Source organism: Hyla sarda, chromosome 3 (genome assembly GCF_029499605.1).
Source record: "Hyla sarda isolate aHylSar1 chromosome 3, aHylSar1.hap1, whole genome shotgun sequence".
Lineage (NCBI taxonomy): Eukaryota > Metazoa > Chordata > Amphibia > Anura > Hylidae > Hyla > Hyla sarda.
This window is the reverse complement of record NC_079191.1, coordinates 344,213,757-344,236,653: the sequence shown is the minus strand read 5'-3', so window position 1 is coordinate 344,236,653 and position 22,897 is coordinate 344,213,757. Positions and strand designations below refer to the sequence as shown.

Genomic DNA, 22,897 nt, shown 5'->3' with positions numbered 1-22,897 from the left:
AGAGAGGGAGAAAATGGCCGCCATGACGTCGGAGGAATAAGAAGATGTGGAAGAGAAAGCAAGATTGCGACAGCGGTGCGGGGCAGCAGAGGAGACCGAAAACCACAAGTAACAATTTATAAAGGGTAAATATAAAAATATATGGAAAGAAGGAATGAACCAACGAACGGAATACGAACAGAATATGAAAAATATGTATAAGGTAAGAAGCCCAATAGGAGAAAGAGAGAAGAGGAGGAATATACAGGGACAGACTGACACCACTATGGGCCCCAGGACCAAATAAATATGTGGTCGTGACAGAAAAGAAATCCAAAAATAAAAAGAATTTCTTCTGTAGTATACAGCCACTAATAAGTACTGGAAGGATTAAAATGTGTTAAGTGAACTAATTTACAAATCTGTTTAACTTTCTGGCATCAGTTAATAAAAAAAAAAAAAAAAAAAAAAAAAAAGTTTTCCACCAGAGTACCTGCCTTTTACCGCTCACTACATGATGGCACAGTCAGATATATAACTCATATCTCTGACTGTGCCATCATATAGTGAGCGATGAAAGGCAGGTAGAAAATAGCAACTAGTCCATTCATAAGCAACACACTTTACCTTTTTTGCCCCCTGGGTGAGGCTGAGGCCTCTTAGATTAATTACAGAAATAGCACAGCAGCACAGAGTATTTCTGGAGGGAACTGTAGTGAGACAGACTGTCTGCCTCACTACAGTTCCTACCAGAAATACTCTGTGCTGATGGGAAGCCTACTCTATCTTCTACCTGCCTTTCACTGCCCCCTACATGATGGCACAGTCAGAGATATGTTATATTTCACATATAACATATCTCAGACTGTGCTATCATGTAGGGAACGGTGAAAGGCAGGTATAAGATACATACAACTAACTATGCACAAACTATGCAACAACTAACTGTGCGCTGAGGACGAGCGGGCCGCTGTGCGCTGAGGACGAGCGGGCCGCTGTGCGCTGAGGACGAGCGGGCCGCTGTGCGCTGAGGACGAGCGGGGCGCTGTGCGCTGAGGACGAGCGGGGCGCGGTGCGCTGAGGACGAGCGAGGCGCGGTGCGCTGAGGACGAGCGGTGCGCTGGGCGCTGAGGACGAGCGGGGCTCTGTATTTGATCTTTATTAGATTATAGATAAATAATTATATAAATGCATAATTTATTGAAAATCAGTAAATATTAAAATTAAAAACAAGAATAAGGAGCAAATTCATACTCATTTGTATGTACTGCTGAGCAGCAAAAGATATATCATCAACTGTCACTGTTATATCTTATATTGTACTCTGGTCATTATACATGGCAGCATGTCGGGCTACGCCATGCCTTTCGTTGTCGAAGTTTTTTCTGTATTCTTACGTATACATTCTTTTGCTGCTGAGTTAGTAAAAGAGGTTTATAGCATAATAGGAGTGTCTTGTATTTAAATAAAATTGTGATTTTTGCCACAGCTTTCTGGATTATGGAAATATTGAGTTAAACTTTAACTGGTTTTGTCACCAAACATCTGTTATCATCACAATGGTCTGCTGTCCTCTATAATGTTACCTACAGTATATATGCAGTCAGACAGAACTTCAGGGAGGGTCAGATTACGCAGACAGAAAAGACTGAAAACTATGCCAGACTTATCAGTAGCCCTACCAGGGACCCTAAGCTGAACGTGTACATCATAATAAAAATATTTTAATAATGTGATGACATGATTTTTTTGTTAACATTTTCTCAAACATATTGCTTAGCTCTAATACATCTATAAAACAAGCATGTTAAAGAGTACTTGTCATCAAAAAAAGTTTTGATTATATTGTTCAGTAATGTAAGCCTAACAACTTCCTAAATGCATGTTATTAAAAATAAAACTTTTATTTCCAGGTTTAATTTCTGTTTAAAAAAACACCATTAGCGGTCTCGGCCGCAAGTCTCTTATAGATTCTGGACTCATGCTGGCCTGGCATAAGTTTGAAATCTCAGACTGCAGCTGGGACATGTGACGAGCACAGCGCAGCTCCCTGCCTGTCAATCAGACAGGTAGGAGCGAGTGCTGTGCCCGCAGCACAGCAGGGCGCGCTCCTGACATGGCCTGCCACGTCATCAGGCTCTGCCCCCTGAGAATTTTTATTGAATTTTTCAACAAAGAAAACCATACAGACAACAAATGTCAGGGAGGTAAGTCCCTGTAGGGTTTAGAAGGAACATCCATCAAGATAAAACAATATGTCTAACCATAGCATCAGTGAATACAATGAACCAGTCCAGTACACGACCAGGCCAATCCAATCCAACTACAAAAAATACATAAAAATAAGGGGGGGGGGGAAACTGATCAATAGCGACATACAGAAGAAACACACATATGGGAAACACAAACGGGGGAAGAATATCCAGAAGAGTGAAAGGAAATAGTATAAGAGTAAGGAAGTAGAAAGAGGAGAGGTCTCAGCAGGTGGATAGGAGTCGGGGAGGTTGCCTATCAGTGAATCTGTCCCATGGGTCCCATACCGAGAGGAACTGCAGGGTGATATTATTTAAAGAAGCAGTAAGAGACTCCAGGGAACGAATCTCACGCACTCTGGTGATCAGCTGAGGAGCAGAGTCTGCTTCCAGTGCTTAGCAATGAGAGTCTTGGCCGCCAGGACTATGTGTAGGTACTTCGGCGCTAAGACATCTTATCCCCTATCCAAAGCCGTAAAGTAAAACCTCTTGTTTTTGGATTTATTTTACAGGTGACTTTTTGGTGTTACATCTTTCTGACCTTATTCGGATGGCTTTCATGGCTGCCACAGATCACAGTAATCAGCTGAGAATGGCGGGTCTACAAGCCCTGGAGGATATCATTAAGAAGTTTGCTGCTGTTCCAGAGCCTGAGTTTCCAGGACATGTAATCTTGGAACAGTATCAGGCCAATGTAAGGGAAACCGAGAGTGTGTGCTTCTCTTTTGCGCTCGCTCTGTGTCTATCTCTCTGTCTGTCTGTCTCTGTCTCTCTGTCTGTCTCTGTCTCTCTGTCTGTCTCTGTCTCTCTGTCTGTCTCTGTCTCTCTGTCTGTCTGTCTCTCTGTCTGTCTGTCTCTCTGTCTGTCTGTCTCTCTGTCTGTCTGTCTGTCTGTCTCTCTCTCTGTCTGTCTCTCTCTCGGTCTGTCTCTTTCTTCTCTTGTTTTCCATTATAGAAATGCAGTATTTTGCTGGTACCAGCCACCACCTTAAATTTCATCATTGATAATATGTAGTTATAGACTATTATCACTCTGAGAAACTGTCTGCAATTTCATTCCTCTATATTGGGAAGTGGGATTTGATACAGAGGCCTGGAGAGAGGAATAGGACATTTCATTTTCCATGATGATCACTGTGTGCTCATAAGCTTAGGAAGCTCTTAAAAAGCTTAGATTCTTGTGAAAACAAGTGCGTTTTGCTTTGGCCTGTATATAACTCTTTTTTTTTTTTTTTTGTGTGAAATCTTGCAGTTGGGAAAATAGCTTTTTATTTTTTGTCATTATCTATGCAAAGCATTTACTTTTTTGGAGATAGCCATGGTTTAAAGAAGCCCCATCAGCACCCCTGACTTGCTTGTTTCAAGTAATATTTGCATTCCCCAAGAAATAACGCTAGAACTCTGCAATGTGCTGCTCTTCTGTTATTTCTCCTAGAAATGTATAAACCTAAAAAATGAAATAAAGACAAATACAGTGATAACTGGGCTTTACCATTCTTCTTGTCAGTAGGGCATCTGTCTAAACTGTCTGACATTGAGCTCTGGCACTGAGGAAACTGGTAACACTATGTTGTCACTTTATTCATGCGTATCCAGGAAGGAACTAGGCTGGGGGTTCACTGTCAGTTTAATCCTTCAGATGCCGTGGTCAAATCATTGCAGCCTCGTGTGACGAGTGCCTGCATGCTGCTAATCCTCCATGGGCGATTTATTTCCATGGCAGCCAGGGGTCTTGTTAAGGCCCCCAGGCCTGCATTGGGTGTCTGTGTACCTGGACGTGCCGCGCAGCAAACAATAAAAATGCTATGGTTGTGGTATTTTGTTAATCTGCCTCCCAAAAAATACTGGAAAAAAAATACAAAAGTAATATGTATAAAAATAAAAAGTTTACCTGTAAAAATGAGCCATAACAAAGGGCTCCAGAAAGTTAAACAGATTTGTAAATTACTTCTATAAAAAAATATGAATCCTTTCAGTACTTTTGAGCTGCTGAAGTTGAGTTGTTCTTTGAGTTGCTATCTGATGACTCCTGTCTCGGGAACCGCCAAGTTTAACAGCAAATCCCCATAGCAAACCACTTCTACTCTGTGCAGTTCCCGAGACTAGCAGAGATGTCAGCAGAGAGCACTGTTACCAGACAGAAAACAACAACTCAACTCCAGCAGCTGATAATTATTAAAAGGATTAAGATTTTTTAATAGAAGTAATTTACAAATCTGTTTAACTTTCTGGAGCCAGTTGAGAGATTGTATATAAAAGTTTTTTCCTTTTTCCTGGAATACCCCTTTAAGGGTCTTAATGTGGAGACAAATTTTTTTTATTTTATTGTTTCTATTGTGGCCATGACCCCTAGTTATCTTTACTGTACGTACAGTGAATGTCGTAAATTTAAAAAGAAAGACAATATTCCATTTTAAAAATTAACCAATAAAACATTTATGAACCCCAAAATGGTGGCAATTAAAAATAAATTGTTGGGGCATTAAAGGGGTACTCCAGTTGAAAACTTTTATTTATTTTTTTTTTTTTTTATCGACTAGTGCCAGAAAGTTAAACAGATTTGTAAATTAACAAGAAAGAATTGGGGCTCAGGGTAAATGATGCATGGACACAACTGGCTAAATAGGTTGAATGATGATATTTATTATTTAAATTTATAGTAATCAAATTAGTAAGACGTGGTATGTACCATGACTTACAGGGCCCTTGCAGAGCCACGGCACTCCCTACAAAAGTATAAATAAAATATAATATAGATAAAATTGCAAATAAGAATTATATCATAAATATAAAATATTAATTAAAACATAATAGTACTATTGAAACCACTCAAAATGGTGGAACGAACTCTGTTATCTATCTCTCTGCGGGAGAGGATACTGTTGGGGGACTCTGCCGTCTCCTATGGTAGAGGTGCCGTGACTGGCGGTGGGCTCCGAATGTTGTAGCTCCAGCGCTTCTATTCAGAGTAGCGGTCACGTCCTCGTGGCTACAAGGCTACATTCTGCTAACTGTTACAATTGACGGCAATTATTGCAATTCTGCTACCAAATGATATATTAACTCTGTTACCAAAGGACATAACTGTGCTACACTAATATGCTTTAACGAACTGGATACAAACCTATTCAACTATTTATTAAAAGACTCAATAGACTGTGGTTATAGTGCTATAAATAGCCCCATGGGTTGCTATTAGATACTAACATCTAAAAAGAGGTCCAAACCCTAAAGAGGACCTTTGTTGGTTATCCATAATTTTTTTTGAGTGGTTTCAATAGTACTATTATGTTTTAATTAATATTTTATATTTATGATATAATTCTTATTTGCAATTTTATCTATATTATATTTTATTTATACTTTTGTAGGGAGTGCCGTGGCGGTACATACCACGTCTTACTAATTTGATTACTATAAATTTAAATAATAAATATCATCATTCAACCTATTTAGCCAGTTGTGTCCATGCATCATTTACCCTGAGCCCCAATTCTTTCTTGTTAAATATTACCAATTTCATTCACCTTGGGTATAGGTGATTTTTTTGGGTAGCCCGGGTTGCTGTTGGTTACGGTGAGGACAAAGAGCCACTCCATATCTCCTTTTTAATCTAGATTTGTAAATTACTTCTATTAAAAAATCTGAATCCTTCCAGTACTTATTAGCGGCTGAATACTACAAAGGAAATTCTTTGCTTTTTGGAACACAGAGCTCTCTGCTGACATCATGACCACAGTGCTCTCTGCTGACATCTCTGTCCCTTTTAGGAACTGTCCAGAGCAGCATATGTTTGCTATGGGGATTTTCTCCTACTCTGGACAGTTCTTAAAATGGACAGAGATGTCAGCAGAGTAGGAGAAATTCCCCATAGCAAACATATGCTGCTCTGGGCAGTTCCTAAAATGGACAGAGATGTCAGCAGAGAGCACTGTGGTCATGATGTCAGCAGAGAGCTCTGTGTTCCAAAAAGAAAACTATTTCCTCTTTAGTATACAGACCCTAAAAAGTACTGGAAAGATTAAGATTTTTTAATAGAAGTCTGTTTAACTTTCTGGCACCAGTTCATTTAAAAAAAAAAAAAAAAAAGTGGTCCCAGTGGTTGGACCCCCGCGATCTGAAACTTACCCCTTATCCTGTGGATAGGGGATAAGTTTTTGATCATGATACTTCTTCTAAAAAATAATAATAATAATTAGATGACTCTGGTGCTGTAGTTAGGAAGATAATGTTGTCCAGAAGATTGCCAACCATCCCTCACCACCCTTATGAATACATGAAAGGGAAAATTGAAAAACAGTATGACAGCTCGTGCACTTTCACTTCTTTGTTAGATGTTTAATTCAATAACATTTAATCTTTTGTAAGAAGTGAAAATCTGAGATGTTATTCTGAATACCTTAAATGAATGAAAGGAAGAAAGTAGCGCATGACACTTCTACTGGTCAGGAATTTGTTTCACATTCTTTGAGTGGATTAAAACAGAAGTGCTTTTTACGTCAATTACCAAATATGTAGCACGCTGAACTTGAGCCGACCTTATGCTTGGTCTTGCCTTTTTTTTAAACTTTTTTTTTTTTTTTTTGGCCCCGGTCAGCATGTAAAACTCCCCCGAAAAAGAAAATGCTGAAAGTTAAACCCAGGCTAGAACCAAGTTTAGCATGCAATGTGCATTTTTTTATCATCTACATATTGCTTATGTTTTATTCAATATCATACTATATTTTCTTTCACTTATTTGATACCAGGTATCCAGGATATAAATGAGATCTTTAATAAAATGTGTTAATATGAAAAAAAAAGGTTTGGGTTCTCTCTCTTGTCTGCATGTTTGAGTTCCAGTGCAGCCATGTATACTGATCACGCTTTTAGTCAGTGAAATCTGTCTGCACATGAACAGCCTACAGTAAGAGAAATAAACCCTAGATAACATAATATGATAGTAGTAGTGAAAGCGTGGTCTTTAAAATAATGATTGTTCTTTTCTTGTCAGGTGGGAGCTGCTTTACGACCTGCTTTTTCACAAGACACTCCCTCAGACATTGTTGCAAAATCCTGCCAGGTATGAAGATACATTATTGATTGTGTGTGTGTGTGTGTGTGTATATATATATATATATATATATATATATATATATATTGACATATGTATAATATGTGTGTGTATATATTGACATATGTATAATGTGTGTGTATGTATATGTGTGTGTGTGTGTGTGTATATATATATATATATTTATATATACATATATATATATATATATATATATATATATATATATATATACACACGAGACAAGTTGGTCTCATAGAAATTGTACTATAATAGCCATTGTGTGTTCTCTTTGTCAGGTGTGCAGTGCCTGGATAGGGAGCAAAGTAGTCAGTGACCTGAATGATCTCCGCAGAGTGCACAATCTTTTAGTTTCCTCGCTGGATAAAGCACAAGCTGGAAAAGGGTCATCCAGTCAGCTGTATCGTGAGAGCGCCATAACTATGGAAAAATTAGCTGTATTAAAAGCTTGGGCAGAGGTAGGTACTTGTGTTTTTTTTCTTGGACAGAATAATAAAGGAAATAATCTTAAGTTTGTTCAGGTTTTGTTTTAAAGATAGTTTTAGCCTGATCCTAAAATATATTTACCTTTTTTTTTTGGACTTTTTTCTTTTTTTAAACTTTATTTCTATTGAAATAAATACAAAATATATAATTTCTTAAAAATATATTTTTAACATAGAAAAATGATTAAACAATAGATAATTTTAGTTTCAAATGCCTGATCCTAAAGCTAAAATAGGGAGAGCCTCTGTACAAGGATATACACTGCTCAAAAAAAATTAAGCAACACAATGTAACTCAAGTCAATCACGCTTCTGTGAAATCACACTGTCCACTCAGGAAGCAACACTGATTGACAATCAATTTCACATGCTGTTGTGCAAATGGAACAGACAACAGGTGGAAATTATAGGCTATTAGCAAGACACCCTGAATAAAGGATTGGTTCTGCAGGTGGTGACCACAGAGCACTTCTCAGTTCCTATGCTTCCTGGCTGATGTTTTGGACACTTTTGAATGCTGTCGGTGCTTTCACTCTAGTGGTAGCATGAGACTACAACCCACACAAGTGGCTCAGGTAGTGCAGCTCATTCAGGATGGCACATCAATGCGAGCTGTGGCAAGAAGGTTTGATGTGTCTGTCAGCGTAGTGTCCAGAGCACTACCAGGAGACTGGCCAGTACATCAGGAGATGGGGAGGAAGCTGTAGGAGGGCAACAACCCAGCAGCAGGACTGCTACCTCCGCCTTTGTGCAAGGAGGAGCAGGAGGAGCACTGCCAGAGCCCTGCAAAATGACCTCCAGCAGGCCACAAATGTGCATGTGTCCACTCAAATGGTCAGAAACAGACTTCATGAGGGTGGTATGAGGGCCCAACATCCACAGGTGGGGGTTGTGCTTACAGCCCAACACCGTTCAGGATGTTTGGCATTTGCCAGAGAACATCAAGATTGGCAAATTTGCCAGTGACGCCCTGTGCTCTTCACAGATGAAAGCAGGTTCACACTGAGCACATGTGACAGACGTGACAGAGTCTGGAGACTCAGTGGAGAACGTTCTGCTGTCTGCAACATCCTTCAGCATGACCGATTTGGTTGTGGGTCAGTAATTGTGTGGGGTGGTATTTCTTTGGGGGGCTGCACAGCCCTCCATGTGCTTGCCAGAGGCAACCTGACTGCCATTAGGTACCGAGATGAGATCCTCAGACCCCTTGTGAGACCATATGCTGGTGCGGTTGGCGCTGGGTTCCTCCTAATGCAAGACAATGCTAGACCTCATGTGACTGGAGTGTGTCAGCAGTTCCTGCAAGAGGAAGGCATTGATGCTATGGACTGGCCCACCCATTCCCCAGACCTGAATCCGATTGAGCACATCTGGGACATCATGTCTCGCTCCATCCACCAACGCCACGTTGCACCACAAACTGTCCAGGAGTTGGCTGATGCTTTAGTCCAGGTCTTGGAGGATATCCCTCAGGAGACCATCCGTCACCTCATCAGGAGTATGCCCAGGCGTTGTAGGGACGTCATACAGACACGTGGAAGCCACACACACTACTGAGCCTACTACACTACTACATTTTGACTTGTTTTAACCCCTTAAGGACACATGACGTACTGGAACGTCATGTGTCCGCTCCCGATCTATAACGCGGGGCCACGGCCCATACGCGGAAAAATAAAAAAGTTATAGGGGTCAAAAGATGACAATTTTAAACGTAAAAATTTTTCTGCATTAAGTTATGATTTTTTCCAGAAGTACAACAAAATCAAACCTATATAAGTAGGGTATCATTTTAACCGTATCGACCTACAGAATAATAAGGTGTAATTTTTACTGAAAAATGTACTACGTAGAAACGGAAGCCCCCAAAAGTTACAAAACAGCGGGGGTTTTTTTTCAATTTTGTCTCACAATGATTTTTTTTCCGTTTCACCGTAGATTTCTGGGCCAAATGACTGACGTCATTACAAAGTAGAATTGGTGGCGCAAAAAATAAGCAATCATATGGATTTTTAGGTGCAAAATTAAGAGTTATGATTTTTTAAAGGCAAGGAGCAAAAAACGAAAATGCAAAAACGGAAAAAACCCCGGTCCTTAAGGGGTTAAGGACATTGCGTCAAAGTTGGATCAGCCTGTAATGTGGTTTTCCACATTGATTTTCAGTGTAACTCCATATCCAGACCTCCATGGGTTGATAAATTTGATATCCATTGATAACTTTTGTGTGATTTTGTTGTCAGCACATTCAACTATGTAAAGACGAAAGTATTTCATACAATTAGTTCATTCATTCAGATCTAGGATGTGTTATCTTAGTGTTCCCTTTATTTTTTTGAGCAGTGTAGTTATAATATTCTTTCAACCCTAAATCATAGGTCTATGTTGTGGCTATGACTATTAAAAATGAAGCAGAAGGTAAACCCAGCAAATCTATGAAGACAAATGATGATGAAGATGACTATTATGGTACCACAGATGAGCTTCCTCCAGACAGCCTTATATCATTGGTTGAATCAGCTCTGCCAACGCTTAGCCGGTTGTGGTTGGCAGTGTTGAAAGACTATGCTCTCCTCACCTTGCCACCGGAGTTTGCCAGCCAACTTCCACCTGATGGTGAGTGTTCTCTCGTGCACCTGTTATTTACCATAAAGATGGAGGGGACATTAATAGATATTTTGAATGTTTAGGTATATAAATAATCCAAGTACTGTTATGGATAACTCACCTCACTGCAACCTCCAGTTTTCCCATATCAGGTTGTAGTCTTTGTTTACTGTTCTTTCTTGTTCAGGATGCTGTTCCAACAGTAGCTAATACTTATCTTCTTCTGTATACAACCATTTTAATATTTTCTTCATTTTCTGAATTTGTTAATTAACAGGTGGAGCATTTTACACCCCTGAAACAATTGATACAGCAAGAATACATTACCGCAATTCCTGGGCACCTATACTACATGCTCTTGCGCTTTGGCTCAACTCCACAGGCTTTAATAATTCAGAGATTGCGGACGAGGCAACCATGACTGGATCTCAGAAACGCAACCCTGCTATAGCAATGAACCAGCCGCCGGGAACACCACCCAGCCCTAAGTCACTTATGGAGCTTAACAAAGATAGAATGCATCTAATTTTAGGTGGGTGAAAACAAGGACGTAGGGAGGAATTTTATCAGGGGGGGGGGGGCATAAATAAATGGGTCTTGTGTAGGTTTTTGTGAAGAATTGTTGCTAAACTTGCAGCCTTTTATGACAGTTTTTTGGATAAGGGAACAGTGTTTGATCACTGGAGGTCCAGCCGCTGGGACCTCCAATTATCAAGAGAACGGAGGTCTCTGAATGCCTGTTGTGAATAAAGTGTTGGTGTGCCTATGTGACCACTGCTTTATTTACTCTATATGGAACTGACAGCAACAGCCATCAGAATCTCTAAGAATCCAAGACCCAAATAAAATATCACCAAACACTATCTATACTTATCTTTTACATTCTCCTCCATTTACCCATTTTGGCCTCCTTTCATCTCTGCCGCACTGTTATGTTTGCAACACAAAGACTTGAAGTCTATAGTAACATTTTGTTTGAAGCTGTAAACAACGTCTGCTATAAAAGAACAAAAGAGAACTTGATAAGAAAGTAAATTACAAACTTTATTATTTTTAATAGGTCTGGGCCACTCCCACAAGTCATTTTATTTATTTATTTTTAATTTTTTTGCTGTGATTTTCCTAAGCGCAGCTAAAACACAATTTTTATTAGTAAAAGAAAGTTGGAAAACCTTGCTGGTAAAAAAAACAAAAAAAACATCAAGTAGTGGTGAGCATTGGTTCTAATAAAAACATAGTGGGAATTTATCATTTGTGACTTTTTTTTTTTTTTATCCTTTTTTTAAGGCTAAGTCCCCTTTCACACTACAGGTATCATCCTGCTTTTTTACTACCGTTATTTTACAATAACGATGAAAATAAAACGGATGCAATAACTGGTAATAATGGATGATAACTGATGACCATCATCTGTTATTTTTAATGGTTATTTTTCCTAAAAAACCTGATGTTGTTCATCCATTATCATCTGTTATTACCAGTTACATCAGTTTTTTTTTTTTTTTTTTTGTTTATCAGGTTTTTAACCCTTTTTTTTGTAAAGCTGCACTGAGCATGCTCATTACAAAAAACGGATGTTAAAAGACCTAACAAAAACTGATGATAATGGATGTTTTTTTTGAACATCCGGGTCCCATAGACTTCAGTGATAAATTTTAACGTCCGGTTTTTCACCATTTTTTTTGCTGGACCAAAAATTAGTGCATGCACCGTCTTTTGTGCCGGCAAAAATAACTGACATTAGTAAAAACGGACATGCCTGATCAAAAAATCCCATTGACATGAATGGGATTTTTTGATGCCCGTTTTCAGGACTTTTTGCCGGGAGTAATAGGTAAAAACAGAGGTTTTTTACAGGATGATACCTGTAGTGTGAAAGAGGCCTTACATTTTCTCCTGTATTCCAATTTAAGTAGTTTACAATGTATCAAGTTGTTACATGTATGATGGTTCTTTTTTTTAATGCACCTTTTTGTCATGTTGGGTTCGTGTGCCAATAAGTGCTAATAAGTTGAGTTGCACAAAAATAGATTTAAAAAAAAAAAAAAGCGGCATATATGTGTATACAAGGACACAAAACCATATACCTTTTTAGTTCAAAAACTAAAAATAACTAGCATGACAAAAAAATCACAGGAAAATGGTGCAAATTCTTGAAAAATGTGTCTAAAAAGTCAGAGAGAAAAAATATTTCATTATATACCAGAACACAGGTGCAAAAAGCTTATTAAATTCCCACTATATAGTCTGGTCAGTGTTTGATCACTAACCTCTTTCATATATCATTAGGTATCAGTATTCAGTTTTTCTGTGCACCTCGCCCCGAGGAACCAGTTGAACATGTCACGGCGTGTCTTCAGGCTCTGCATATTCTTTTGGAATCCTCTTTTGCCAGAAGTCACATAGCAGAAGACCAGGTATGTTTTTAGATAACTGACAGATTTCTGTGCTCTCTGAAGTAATTCTTCTACAAGAGTTTGTATTTATTTTCTCTTGTCTGCCTTCCATGAACTCAGATATTTGTAAATCCAGAGTGCCACTTTGTTGGCTGCTTTTGTTACTTGTGTATCTCTGAATGTTTTATTTACAATGCCTCTAAAAGTACAGTTTGAAAAAAAAAACAAAAAAAAAAAAACACAACAAACCATACAATCCATCAAGAATCTTTTATCGAGGGATACAAGGTTTCAAATGGTTGTATTTCACCCTGTCCATTTCTGTCGTGTCCGCAACGATGAGCAGCAGGTGCCCAACAATGCTGCCTGTAATAAAGTATCACTTGAGGTTTTAGGCTCCTTTCACACTGCCGGTATGACCCGTCAAATTATTATTATTATTTTTTTTTTTTTTTGCGGTTTGATGGCCATAATTTAGACAGGTCATAACTGCCAATAATGGGTCCCGATGGACCCCATTATAGACTGTGCAAGCACTATTTTTTTTCGCTGGCTTTTCTCGATCCTAAAATAACGGGCTTCACACTGCCGGAAACAACGGTCTCCAGTAGTGTGAATGTAGCCTTACAGAGTCAAATGTGGGTATTCTCAATTTAAAAGGTTGAAGTCCTAGGTCTTCTTTTTGACACTTTATCACTGATAACAGAGAATCTTAACACTCTTGAGAAATAGTTGTGATTTTCCACTCTCCTCCTAAGCTAATCATTCACACTGAGAAACCAGACCAGTTCAGCTCACTGAGGAGTCAGGTAACAAGTTGCCCATAGACAGGAGGAGTAAACTGGAAAGTGAGATTGGAAATACTCCGTACTGCCCTATAATGTCCTCCATGCTGCTGCATTTTAGAGTGTGCTCTAGAGATAAAGGGGCCAGTTCCCTCCTCTGTCTGTGCAGTCTATGGGGAACATCATAGCAGCTAGTTTCCATCCACTAGCTCAGGGACAGCTGCAAATTGTAGATGGCAGAACCGAAATTTGGAGAATATATTGTATACAAGTAATTTAATGGCCAGAAATGGTGCTACTGTTTGCTTTAATTGCATCTTTTTCAAATCTAGATTTCTAGTTGCACTACGTTTTGCCTATTGTGTGTAATAATCTTTTTAGAATTTGTTTATACAATTTTGAGGTGCTACCGAAAAATATGGATTCTGTGCTAATATTCTTTGTTACTGATATTCTTTAGCAAGATTAAAAGTTGACCAGCTACATTCCTTCCTAAATTGTTTAGTAGATTGCATTAAGCATTGTTTTGAACAACCTAAGATTATTCTATCCATATCTCTCTTGGTTTATGTTCATTATACAGTATTAAGGCAGACAGGTCAATCCTATCAACTTCCCCAAAAGCATTTACTGATTTTCAGTCTTGGTTGAAAGACTAAACCACACTAGCGGTAGAGCTAAACATAACACACTTTTCTCAGCATCTGAAACAGTTATGTTTTCTATTCTAGGTGATTGGAGTGGAACTTCTAAATGTCCTACATCGCTTACTACTGACCTGTAATCCAACATCTGTTCAGTTGCTTGTCACTACTGTGGTGCAGCAGATTGTTCGAGCAGCACATGACAAGTTACAGGAACAAAGAAATGCGCAGAGTAAGGCCAGCAACTCACATTGTATTTATTGCCTAAAAAAATATTAAGTCTTACTGTTCTATATAAGGTTATATAGATTTTTACTGAGCATTAAAGGGGTACTCCACTGGAAAACATTTTCTTTTAAATCAACTGGTGTCAGAAAGTTTAAGACGATTTGTAAATTACTTCTCTTAAAGGAATACTCTGAGCAGAGTATTCCTGCTCCGTCCTGCCCGGGCTGCAAAAAAAATGAAAATGAACCATCTCTCACCTTCCTTGGTTCCCGCCGAGCGCCACTACAGCTGATCGGTCCTCCGGTCCATCTTCTTCATTCTTCCGGGTGTAATGAGGCATCACATGGCGCTCAGCCTATTGCCGGCCGCCGCGATGTTCTGCCTTGGCCGGCGATAGGTTGAGTGCCATGTGACGCTTCGTTCACGTGGAAGATGGACCGGAGGACCGATCAGCTGTAGTGGCGCTCTGCGGGATCCCAGGAAGGTGAGAGATGGTTCATTTTCATTTTTTTTGCAGCCCGGGCAGGACGGAGCAGAGTACTCCTTTAAAAAAATTGTAACCCTTTCAGTACTTATCAGCTCCTGTATACTACAGAGGAAGTACTTTTCTTTTAGGAACTGTCCAGAGTAGGAGAAAATCCCCCCCATAGCAAACCTCTCCTCCCCCGAACAGTTCCTGAAATGGACAGAGGTGTCAGCAGAGAGCACTTGTGGACAGACCGAAAGGAAATTCAAAGAGAACTGATAAGTTCTGGAAGGATTAAGATTTTTTGATAGAAGTAATTTACAAATCTGCTTAACTTTCTGACACCAGTTGATTTCAAAGAAAATGTTTTCCAGTGGAGGGCCCCTTTAACTAGTAAATGCATGTACTACTGACTTACAGGCATTTTCTAATATTTATTCTTCAGACAAAGATGACACAAGTGAAAAGGAGACGCAGATAATTTTGGGTGAAGGTGAAGAAAGTGGCGGATTGATCCCAGGAAAGTCTCTTGTCTTTGCTGCTATGGAGCTGTTAATGTTCATCCTGGTACGGCACATGCCGCAGCTCAGTTCAAAGGTGTCGGACTCTCCAAGTCATGTTATCAGCAAACAGCAGCAGCTTTCGGAAGAGAGCGCACGTCTTGTGGCATCTACAGTGGCCATTCTAGCGGATCTCCCTACTTTATGCTCACCAGCAGGTATATGCACCAAGATATTTCATCTTTTGCATAAGCAAGAAAAAATTGTTCTTAGTGACACATTGAATAGATCTGCCAACACCCTTATTCCAGAGTTAATATATTCAGTGTATTGAGATATAAGACAGGTGGCTGTATCCCAGATCCTCTGGTTAGTGCTCTGATATTCAAATAAGTAAAAGTGTCATTTAAAAAATAAATTGTAATTGCCCTTTGTTTGTCTTTTAGAAACTGTTCTGATATTTTATTTAAGTACATAAAAATGATGGTATTTACTTCTGAGCAGACCACTGAACAGTCTTGGTGGGCAAATGAGAATATGCGCCAAGTATTATGTACTTAATAAACCAATTGATCATGGGGATCACATGGCTGTTTCCAATTCTTTTTCTGTCCTCTGCTCTGTTGTCTGGCCTGTAAGCAGCAGTGTTCTGTAACATAACTTTTTGCTTTTGACACTGCCTAATAACCAATATCAAGCTAAAGATGCTTGACTAGAACTAGTAAATCACCTGTTGAGGAAAACTGGTATATAAATCCTCATATATATATGATATGAATGCCCTTAATGATAATTTAGTAGACAACCAACACTCTCAAAATCATTGATTAGGCCTAAGTAATAAAATAAATCTTTATTTGAAAACATAAATACATGTAGACATAAAAGAGTACACTGACAATACAGAATTATGTCTCTCGATCCGACAATGTGCCCAGATCACGAATCGGGAAGGGACGGGGTATAGGATACAGGTGAACCCCTACTTCTTAGAAGACCCTACCTAGTCTAAACCCTTGCCCTCACTGAAACAATAAGTGTGGACAGGGTTAGGAGGATATTAATATTTCATTAGAAATACAATAAAAATAGATGAAATATATTTATTGAAGCATCTCGTGCTCCCTTTCCAACGCGTTTCTCCCTTAACAAATGACTAGGGTTCATCAGGGAATGGAGGAGAAAACAATACAATAAGATATAAAGAATGTATAATGCCAATGATATAGTCAAAGTATGATAAAGATAAATATAGTTATAAAGCACAATTGAGTGAGTCAAAACTGCTTAGGATAACAATCCAACGTATGAGCTGAGTTCATTCACTATATATGATACAAGTCGAATGATGCGTCCCCTATATTATACATATGACGCCGGCCTATTCCAAAGTACGGCAAAATTGAGGTGAATATAGCTCTGTGTTAGCCCCATGTATTAGCCGCAAACATAGCACATCAAGAGTAGTGAAGTGGTCCCAGAACTGTTTCAGCAGGACTATAGGGATAGACTTTAGATGACCTCCAAGAACTCAGAGAAAAATATCAAGACCAGGACCTCCACTTAGGAATCAACGCCCTCCTAGACCTGCAATTAGTCCATCATGGTCAATATAATAGCGGTTCCCTTTTCTATATGACGGTTACTGTGATGAATAATGATGATTTCGCAATAAAAGGCGTGTCAAAGATGTAACAACAAGGGAAAAAGAAGGGACGAAAGAATTCCAAATCTTCGGCTCAATGGCCTTCCCTGGTTTGGCAGTTCAGACGCGTGGACCCACGATGATGTGCTATGTTTGCGGCTAATACATGGGGCTAACACAGAGCTATATTCACCTCAATTTGGCCGTACTTTGGAATAGGCCGGCGTCATATGTATAATATAGGGGACGCATCATTCGACTTGTATCATATATAGTGAATGAACTCAGCTCATACGTTGGATTGTTATCCTAAGCAGTTTTGACTCACTCAATTGTGCTTTATAACTATATTTATCTTTATCATACTTTGACTATATCATTGGCATTATACATTCTTTATATCTTATTGTATTGTTTTCTCCTCCATTCCCTGATGAACCCTAGTCATTTGTTAAGGGAAAAACGCGTTGGAAAGGGAGCACGAGATGCCTCAATAAATATATTTCATCTATTTTTATTGTATTTCTAATGAAATATTAATATCCTCCTAACCCTGTCCACACTTATTGTTTCAGTGAGGGCAAGGGTTTAGACTAGGTAGGGTCTTCTAAGAAGTAGGGGTTCACCTGTATCCTATACCCCGTCCCTTCCTGATTCGTGATCTGTGCACATTGTCGGATCGAGAGACCTAATTCTGTATTGTCATTGTACTCTTTTATGTCTACATGTATTTATGTTTTCAAATAAAGATTTATTTTATTACTTAGGCCTAATCAATGATTTTGAGAGTGTTGGTTGACTAGAACTAGCCTTCAAAATGACTGCCTGCATTTTAATCACACAGGTTGTTTTTGGTTTTCTGTTGCAGGCTGTATGACAATATTGCCTACCATACTTTACTTGGTCACTAAAGTCTTAAAGGAGACTGCTATAAAATCTTCAGATAATCAGATGCCGTTGCCGGTTAGTGCTTGCTTACAATCAATAAAAACCATTGTCACTTCATCACTGGCAAAGACAGAAAAAACTCAGAGAAAGTGGACTGATCTGATTCGTAGCACCTTAGCATCTGTGCTGGAGTATCCACAGACCGGTAAGAAAATCAGTTGTGAGCATCCACAGATTAAAGGGGTACTCCACCCCTAGACATCTTATCCCCTATCCAAAGGCTAAGATGTAGGGGATAAGATGTCTGATCGCGGGGGTCCCGCCGCTGGGTACCCCCGCAATATAGCATGCAGCACCCACCATATCTGCTTCCGGAAGCTCTGGAGGTTCTGGCTCCCGACCACGGGGACGGAAGATCGTGACGTCACGACTCCACCCCCGTGTGCCGTCAGGCTCAGCCCCCTCAATGCAAGTCTATGGGAGGGGGCATGACGGGTGTCAGACATCTTATCCCCTATCCTTTGGATAGGTGATAAGATGTCTAGGGGTGGAGTACCCCTTTAAGCATCCCTTTGTAATAGTTTTATAGTGTCATGGAGTTTATTGATACATTCCTATGTATCATCCCTTCTTTTAGCTTTAGTGTTTTCTTTAGTTATTCTTACTCTTTCATTGTTTGTTACTTCGTTTGCTCATATTTTCACTAATGTTTCATGTTTTCTGTATTCAAGGTGACTCCAAACATATAGTGGATGAAGTCAGCTTACTGACAGCTGTTGTGCTTTTCCTGTTATCTGCGAGTACAGAGATTATTGGTGTGCAGTCATTACAGACTGGGTGCATAAACAAGTTTAAAGCTGCCATTACATCCAGTGACCCTTGGGTGAGTTAATAGAACATGAATCCTTTCATTTTATAGTAAGTAAATACTTTGGCTACTTATTATCTCTTTCAAATAAATTATTTTTTTTTTTTTAACGAGTTTGCAGTAAGTGTTTTGTTATGTTTATTTTGTAACTTAGCAGATAAAAACAAAATGTGTATCATTAAATTTGAAGGTTTCAACAGATTTCCCATTATTATTCCCATTCTTACTACTATTGTGGTGAATGGTTGGCATACCTGTGCACTGAAAGTTTGACATATATACCACTGCCTGTAAATTTTAATGACTGAAGGTATGCAAAAAAAAAATTTTTTTTAAATAGTTTTTTGGCATATGCTTTGCTAGCATATATCAGGACCCTACAGCCCCACTTGTATAATGGTGGAGTAGAGTTATATTTAGCAATGGCCAAGTGTGCATGTGGCCCACTCCATATAAGTCTATGGGACATGGTGTGCAAGCTCACTTGATACATATTAGGGCGTTACTATGTTTCTGCTGACATGCCTCTTTTTTGTGTGAAGAAGTGGAAGTTGGGGGGGGGGGGCATTGATTGGTTTATTTAACCCCTTTAAAACCTCATCATGTACATTGTGGCAAGGGTCCCTTTTCCACATCCTGACATACATCTACGGGTAATCACATTAAGCATAGAAGCTGTGCCAGCACAAACACCTGCAGACATGCAACCATACAAGCCAGGATTAGAGAACTCCTATTCTGGCTGTTTTAGAGTGTAACTCTCTTTAAAAAAAAAAAACTTTAGACATGTTCTAGAGACATGTCAAAAGTTTTGATCAGTCAGAATCAGACCTCAACCAATTATTAGAATGAGCAGAAAAAAAAAGCTCAGCTGACAGACACCATCCCATAGACTTACTTTGTAAGTTTGTTTCTCTAGCGTGCTCTCCTCCCAGCTACTTTTACCTATCATTTGCAATCTGAACATTCAGACCCAGAACTTTTGACATGCCTCTACACCATGTAAAAAATTTTTTGAAGTGACAATGCCCATTTAACTTTTTCTGCACCCCGATAAATGTATAAAGTGGTACTAACAAAGGAAGGGGGCACCCTTTGTCCTGTACCTGTAAGCCTTGCTGGGGCAGGTTGGGTTAACATGACAGCCCTGGGCTGAATAAAGGCCCCTTGGCTGTCTGACCTTAGGTTTAACTGTCATATAGACATACAGTTTGAGGAGTCATAATTATCTTAAAATAAAATTGTTAAAAGAAAAAGAACCCTAATAAGCTACAGAAATATACATAAATAAGCAATTTAAAAAGAAATATGCTGCAATACAACGCATTTAAAAAAAAAATACATTTTATTTAAAGTAAAAAATAAACTAAGAAAAAACTTTATTATATTTCACAGACACTTTTGTCCCGTGAAATAAATTAAGTTAATTTTACCAGGAAATGCTATAAAAAATCATATTAATTAAATGCTACCATATATTTTTCTGGAAATTAAAGGAGTTCTCCAACTAAAATCTTTTTACCCCCGCTGTGCCCGGGCTGTAAAACTATACATAATTAACTTTCACTTGTCTGCCTACGATCCCCCGTTGTTCCGATATTGCCGCCCGTGCTTCGGTCCCTGTCAGCTTCCTCTTCCTGCGGGTCGGTGATTTCACTCTGCGCTCAGCCTATCAGCGGCCGCGACGGGACATTGCTGCGGCCGCTGATAGGCTGAGCGCAGAGTGAAGTCACCGACCCGCAGGAAGTTGGAGAGACCGGGACCGGAGAACGGGACGGCGATATCGGAACAACGGGGGATCGTAGGCAGGTAAGTGAACGTTTATTATGTATAGTTTTACAGCCCGGGCACAGCAGGGGTTAAAAGTTTTAGCATCGAGAACTCCTTTAAGCCCAGAAAGAGCAGCATTCATCTCCTGTAAAAACAAGACTTTAGATAGTTGCATAGACTTAAAGTAAAAGCTATAGTAAGTTTTAAAAATTTAGCGTTTCTGTTTTCACAGGTTCAAGCTAAAGGTTATCAGCTCCTGTTGTCAGTTTTCCAACATTCTAATCAGGCTATTTCTACTCCGTACATTCATGCACTGGCGCCCATCTTGGTTGAGAATCTCAAAGCTGTTGAAAAGAAGAGACCAACCAACAGTTCTGAGCTGCTGGCAGTTCAGGAAGGCATAAAAGCTCTTGAAAGATTAGTTGCTTTGGGAGAAGAGAAAAACCGTGAGTAAATCATTTCTATTTTATCTATACAAGCTGTCTACAGATTACATCCTTGGAAGAATCCTTCTTCTTCCATGTTTATTTTTTTATAAAATTCTTTATTTTTCTATAGATTTGATGGAATGATAACTGTGAAATAAGTGTTTGATAAAATGTTGTAGTAAAAAAGAAGAAAAATATTCTACCAAAGATGCATTCTTTACAACTTCATTACCTATTTATTGGCTTTGTGTACCATATGTTTCAGAGATATGATTGTTCTGATCTACATTTTTTCTATTTTCTTCCAGGAGTCCAGCTGCTTGCTCTCCTTGTTCCTACATTAATTTCTTACTTACTTGATGTCAACGCATTTAGCTCGGCATCACCCTCCTCAAAGGATCTCCACGAGTTTGCTCTTCAGGACTTGATGCGTATTGGACCTCTTTATCCACATGCTTTTAAAACTGTAATGGGAGCCGCTCCAGAACTAAAGGCCCGGCTAGAAACCGCTATCCGAGCAAACCAAGCAAGCAAAGCTAAAGCGGCCTCCCGACAGCCTGCTCCTGCCATACAGAGCGCTCCTACCATCAAACTGAAGACTAGCTTCTTCTAGTCCAGCTCCCTTTGTGAATAGGAGAATAGCATTCAGTTCTGGACAAAAAATATGGACTTGCTTAAAGACAGCTTGGCTCATTCCATGCAAATACACCAGGGAGTCTTTCTGGCATTAAAAATAGTTAAATAGTGTAATTTTCCTGCCTTTTAGATGGAAACAAATTGGGTAGTAAAACTAAGATGTTCACTATTAACCTATGACTTGTTTTATCTAGGACTGCCCCCCTCCCCCCCCTTTTTTTTTTGAAATGTAAAAATATTCATAATCTCTTAAAATGAATGGACAGTTTTTATGCCGCTTTATGATGCAGTGTAAAATTGTTTCAACTTATTTTATTTTAATGAAAAATCTAATCTAAAAGTGGGTGGCATCAATGACAGGCTTCCCTAGTAAGGCATTCTGAGGGGCCTCCCTGTTAGGGTTAAAAGGATTGTGGATATGCTTTTTTTCATATGGATCCACATATCAGATTTTAAGTATTGTGGTGCTACGTGGAGCAAAGTAGTTCTGCTATTTCCATAACTCCCATAGATTAGACTAAAGGCACTAGCAGACCTTTACATCCATCTTTCTATTGAATCTCTGTCTGGATGCAGTAACTAGTGGTCTGCTCACATCCCTTTTAGAGAGGTGGCATTCACAGAGTATGAATTGCCATCTAGTAGAGATTTCTGGCATATCCTGTGGTTATGCCATAAATGTATTTTAAAGAGATAATCCTGCTTTACTCATGTTGACATTTGTCAGAAGATAAGATTGTTGTAAGAGCTTAAAGGGAATCTGTCTACTGTTTGCTGCTAATAGCTGCTTTGTTGGGTACAAAACCAAACTTGTACCTGGAGCTGATGTTGGTTGCCTAACTTATGAAATTAGCATTTTATTTTTTAGTGTCAGAGAGGTGGGACAGAGATGCTCAAGTGCCAACTTTGGCATGCTTCCTTGCTCGCCCTCATCTCCCAGCTCCTCCTTGACTGATCTACAGGGCTGTACAAGGAGGGACTAGGAGGTCAGGGCAAGCAAAGGGGCATTCCACAGTGTAGCACTTAAACACCTCAGCACTGCCCTCTGGACACTTGGCAACCAACATCAGCTCCAGGACAGGTACGGTTTGCTTTTATAGCCTAACAGCTATACAATGGTGTCTACAGCTCATAGGAGCTAATACAGCTGACATATCTTCTTTAAAGTGGTACTCCGCTGCTCAGCGTTTAGAACAAACTGTTCTGAACGCTGGAGGCGGCGCCAGGGAGCTTGTGATGTTATAGCCCCG

General features: G+C 39.3%; 1 protein-coding gene across 2 annotated transcripts in view; it reads left to right on the top strand.

Annotated features, from left to right (window-relative positions):
• Positions 1-22,897, top strand: part of HEATR5B (HEAT repeat containing 5B) — a 127,518-nt gene extending 104,621 nt beyond the window's left edge. For both annotated transcript variants that reach the window (XM_056567422.1, XM_056567420.1), the window contains exons 25-36: positions 2,744-2,925; positions 7,224-7,292; positions 7,583-7,762; positions 10,165-10,402; positions 10,671-10,925; positions 12,683-12,810; positions 14,306-14,450; positions 15,358-15,630; positions 17,926-18,150; positions 18,677-18,828; positions 20,816-21,029; positions 21,320-22,897. In XM_056567422.1, the coding sequence (XP_056423397.1) occupies positions 2,744-2,925; positions 7,224-7,292; positions 7,583-7,762; positions 10,165-10,402; positions 10,671-10,925; positions 12,683-12,810; positions 14,306-14,450; positions 15,358-15,630; positions 17,926-18,150; positions 18,677-18,828; positions 20,816-21,029; positions 21,320-21,624 (2,366 nt within the window). In that variant the 3' untranslated portion in view covers positions 21,625-22,897. The remainder of the gene's footprint in view (positions 1-2,743; positions 2,926-7,223; positions 7,293-7,582; positions 7,763-10,164; positions 10,403-10,670; positions 10,926-12,682; positions 12,811-14,305; positions 14,451-15,357; positions 15,631-17,925; positions 18,151-18,676; positions 18,829-20,815; positions 21,030-21,319) is intronic.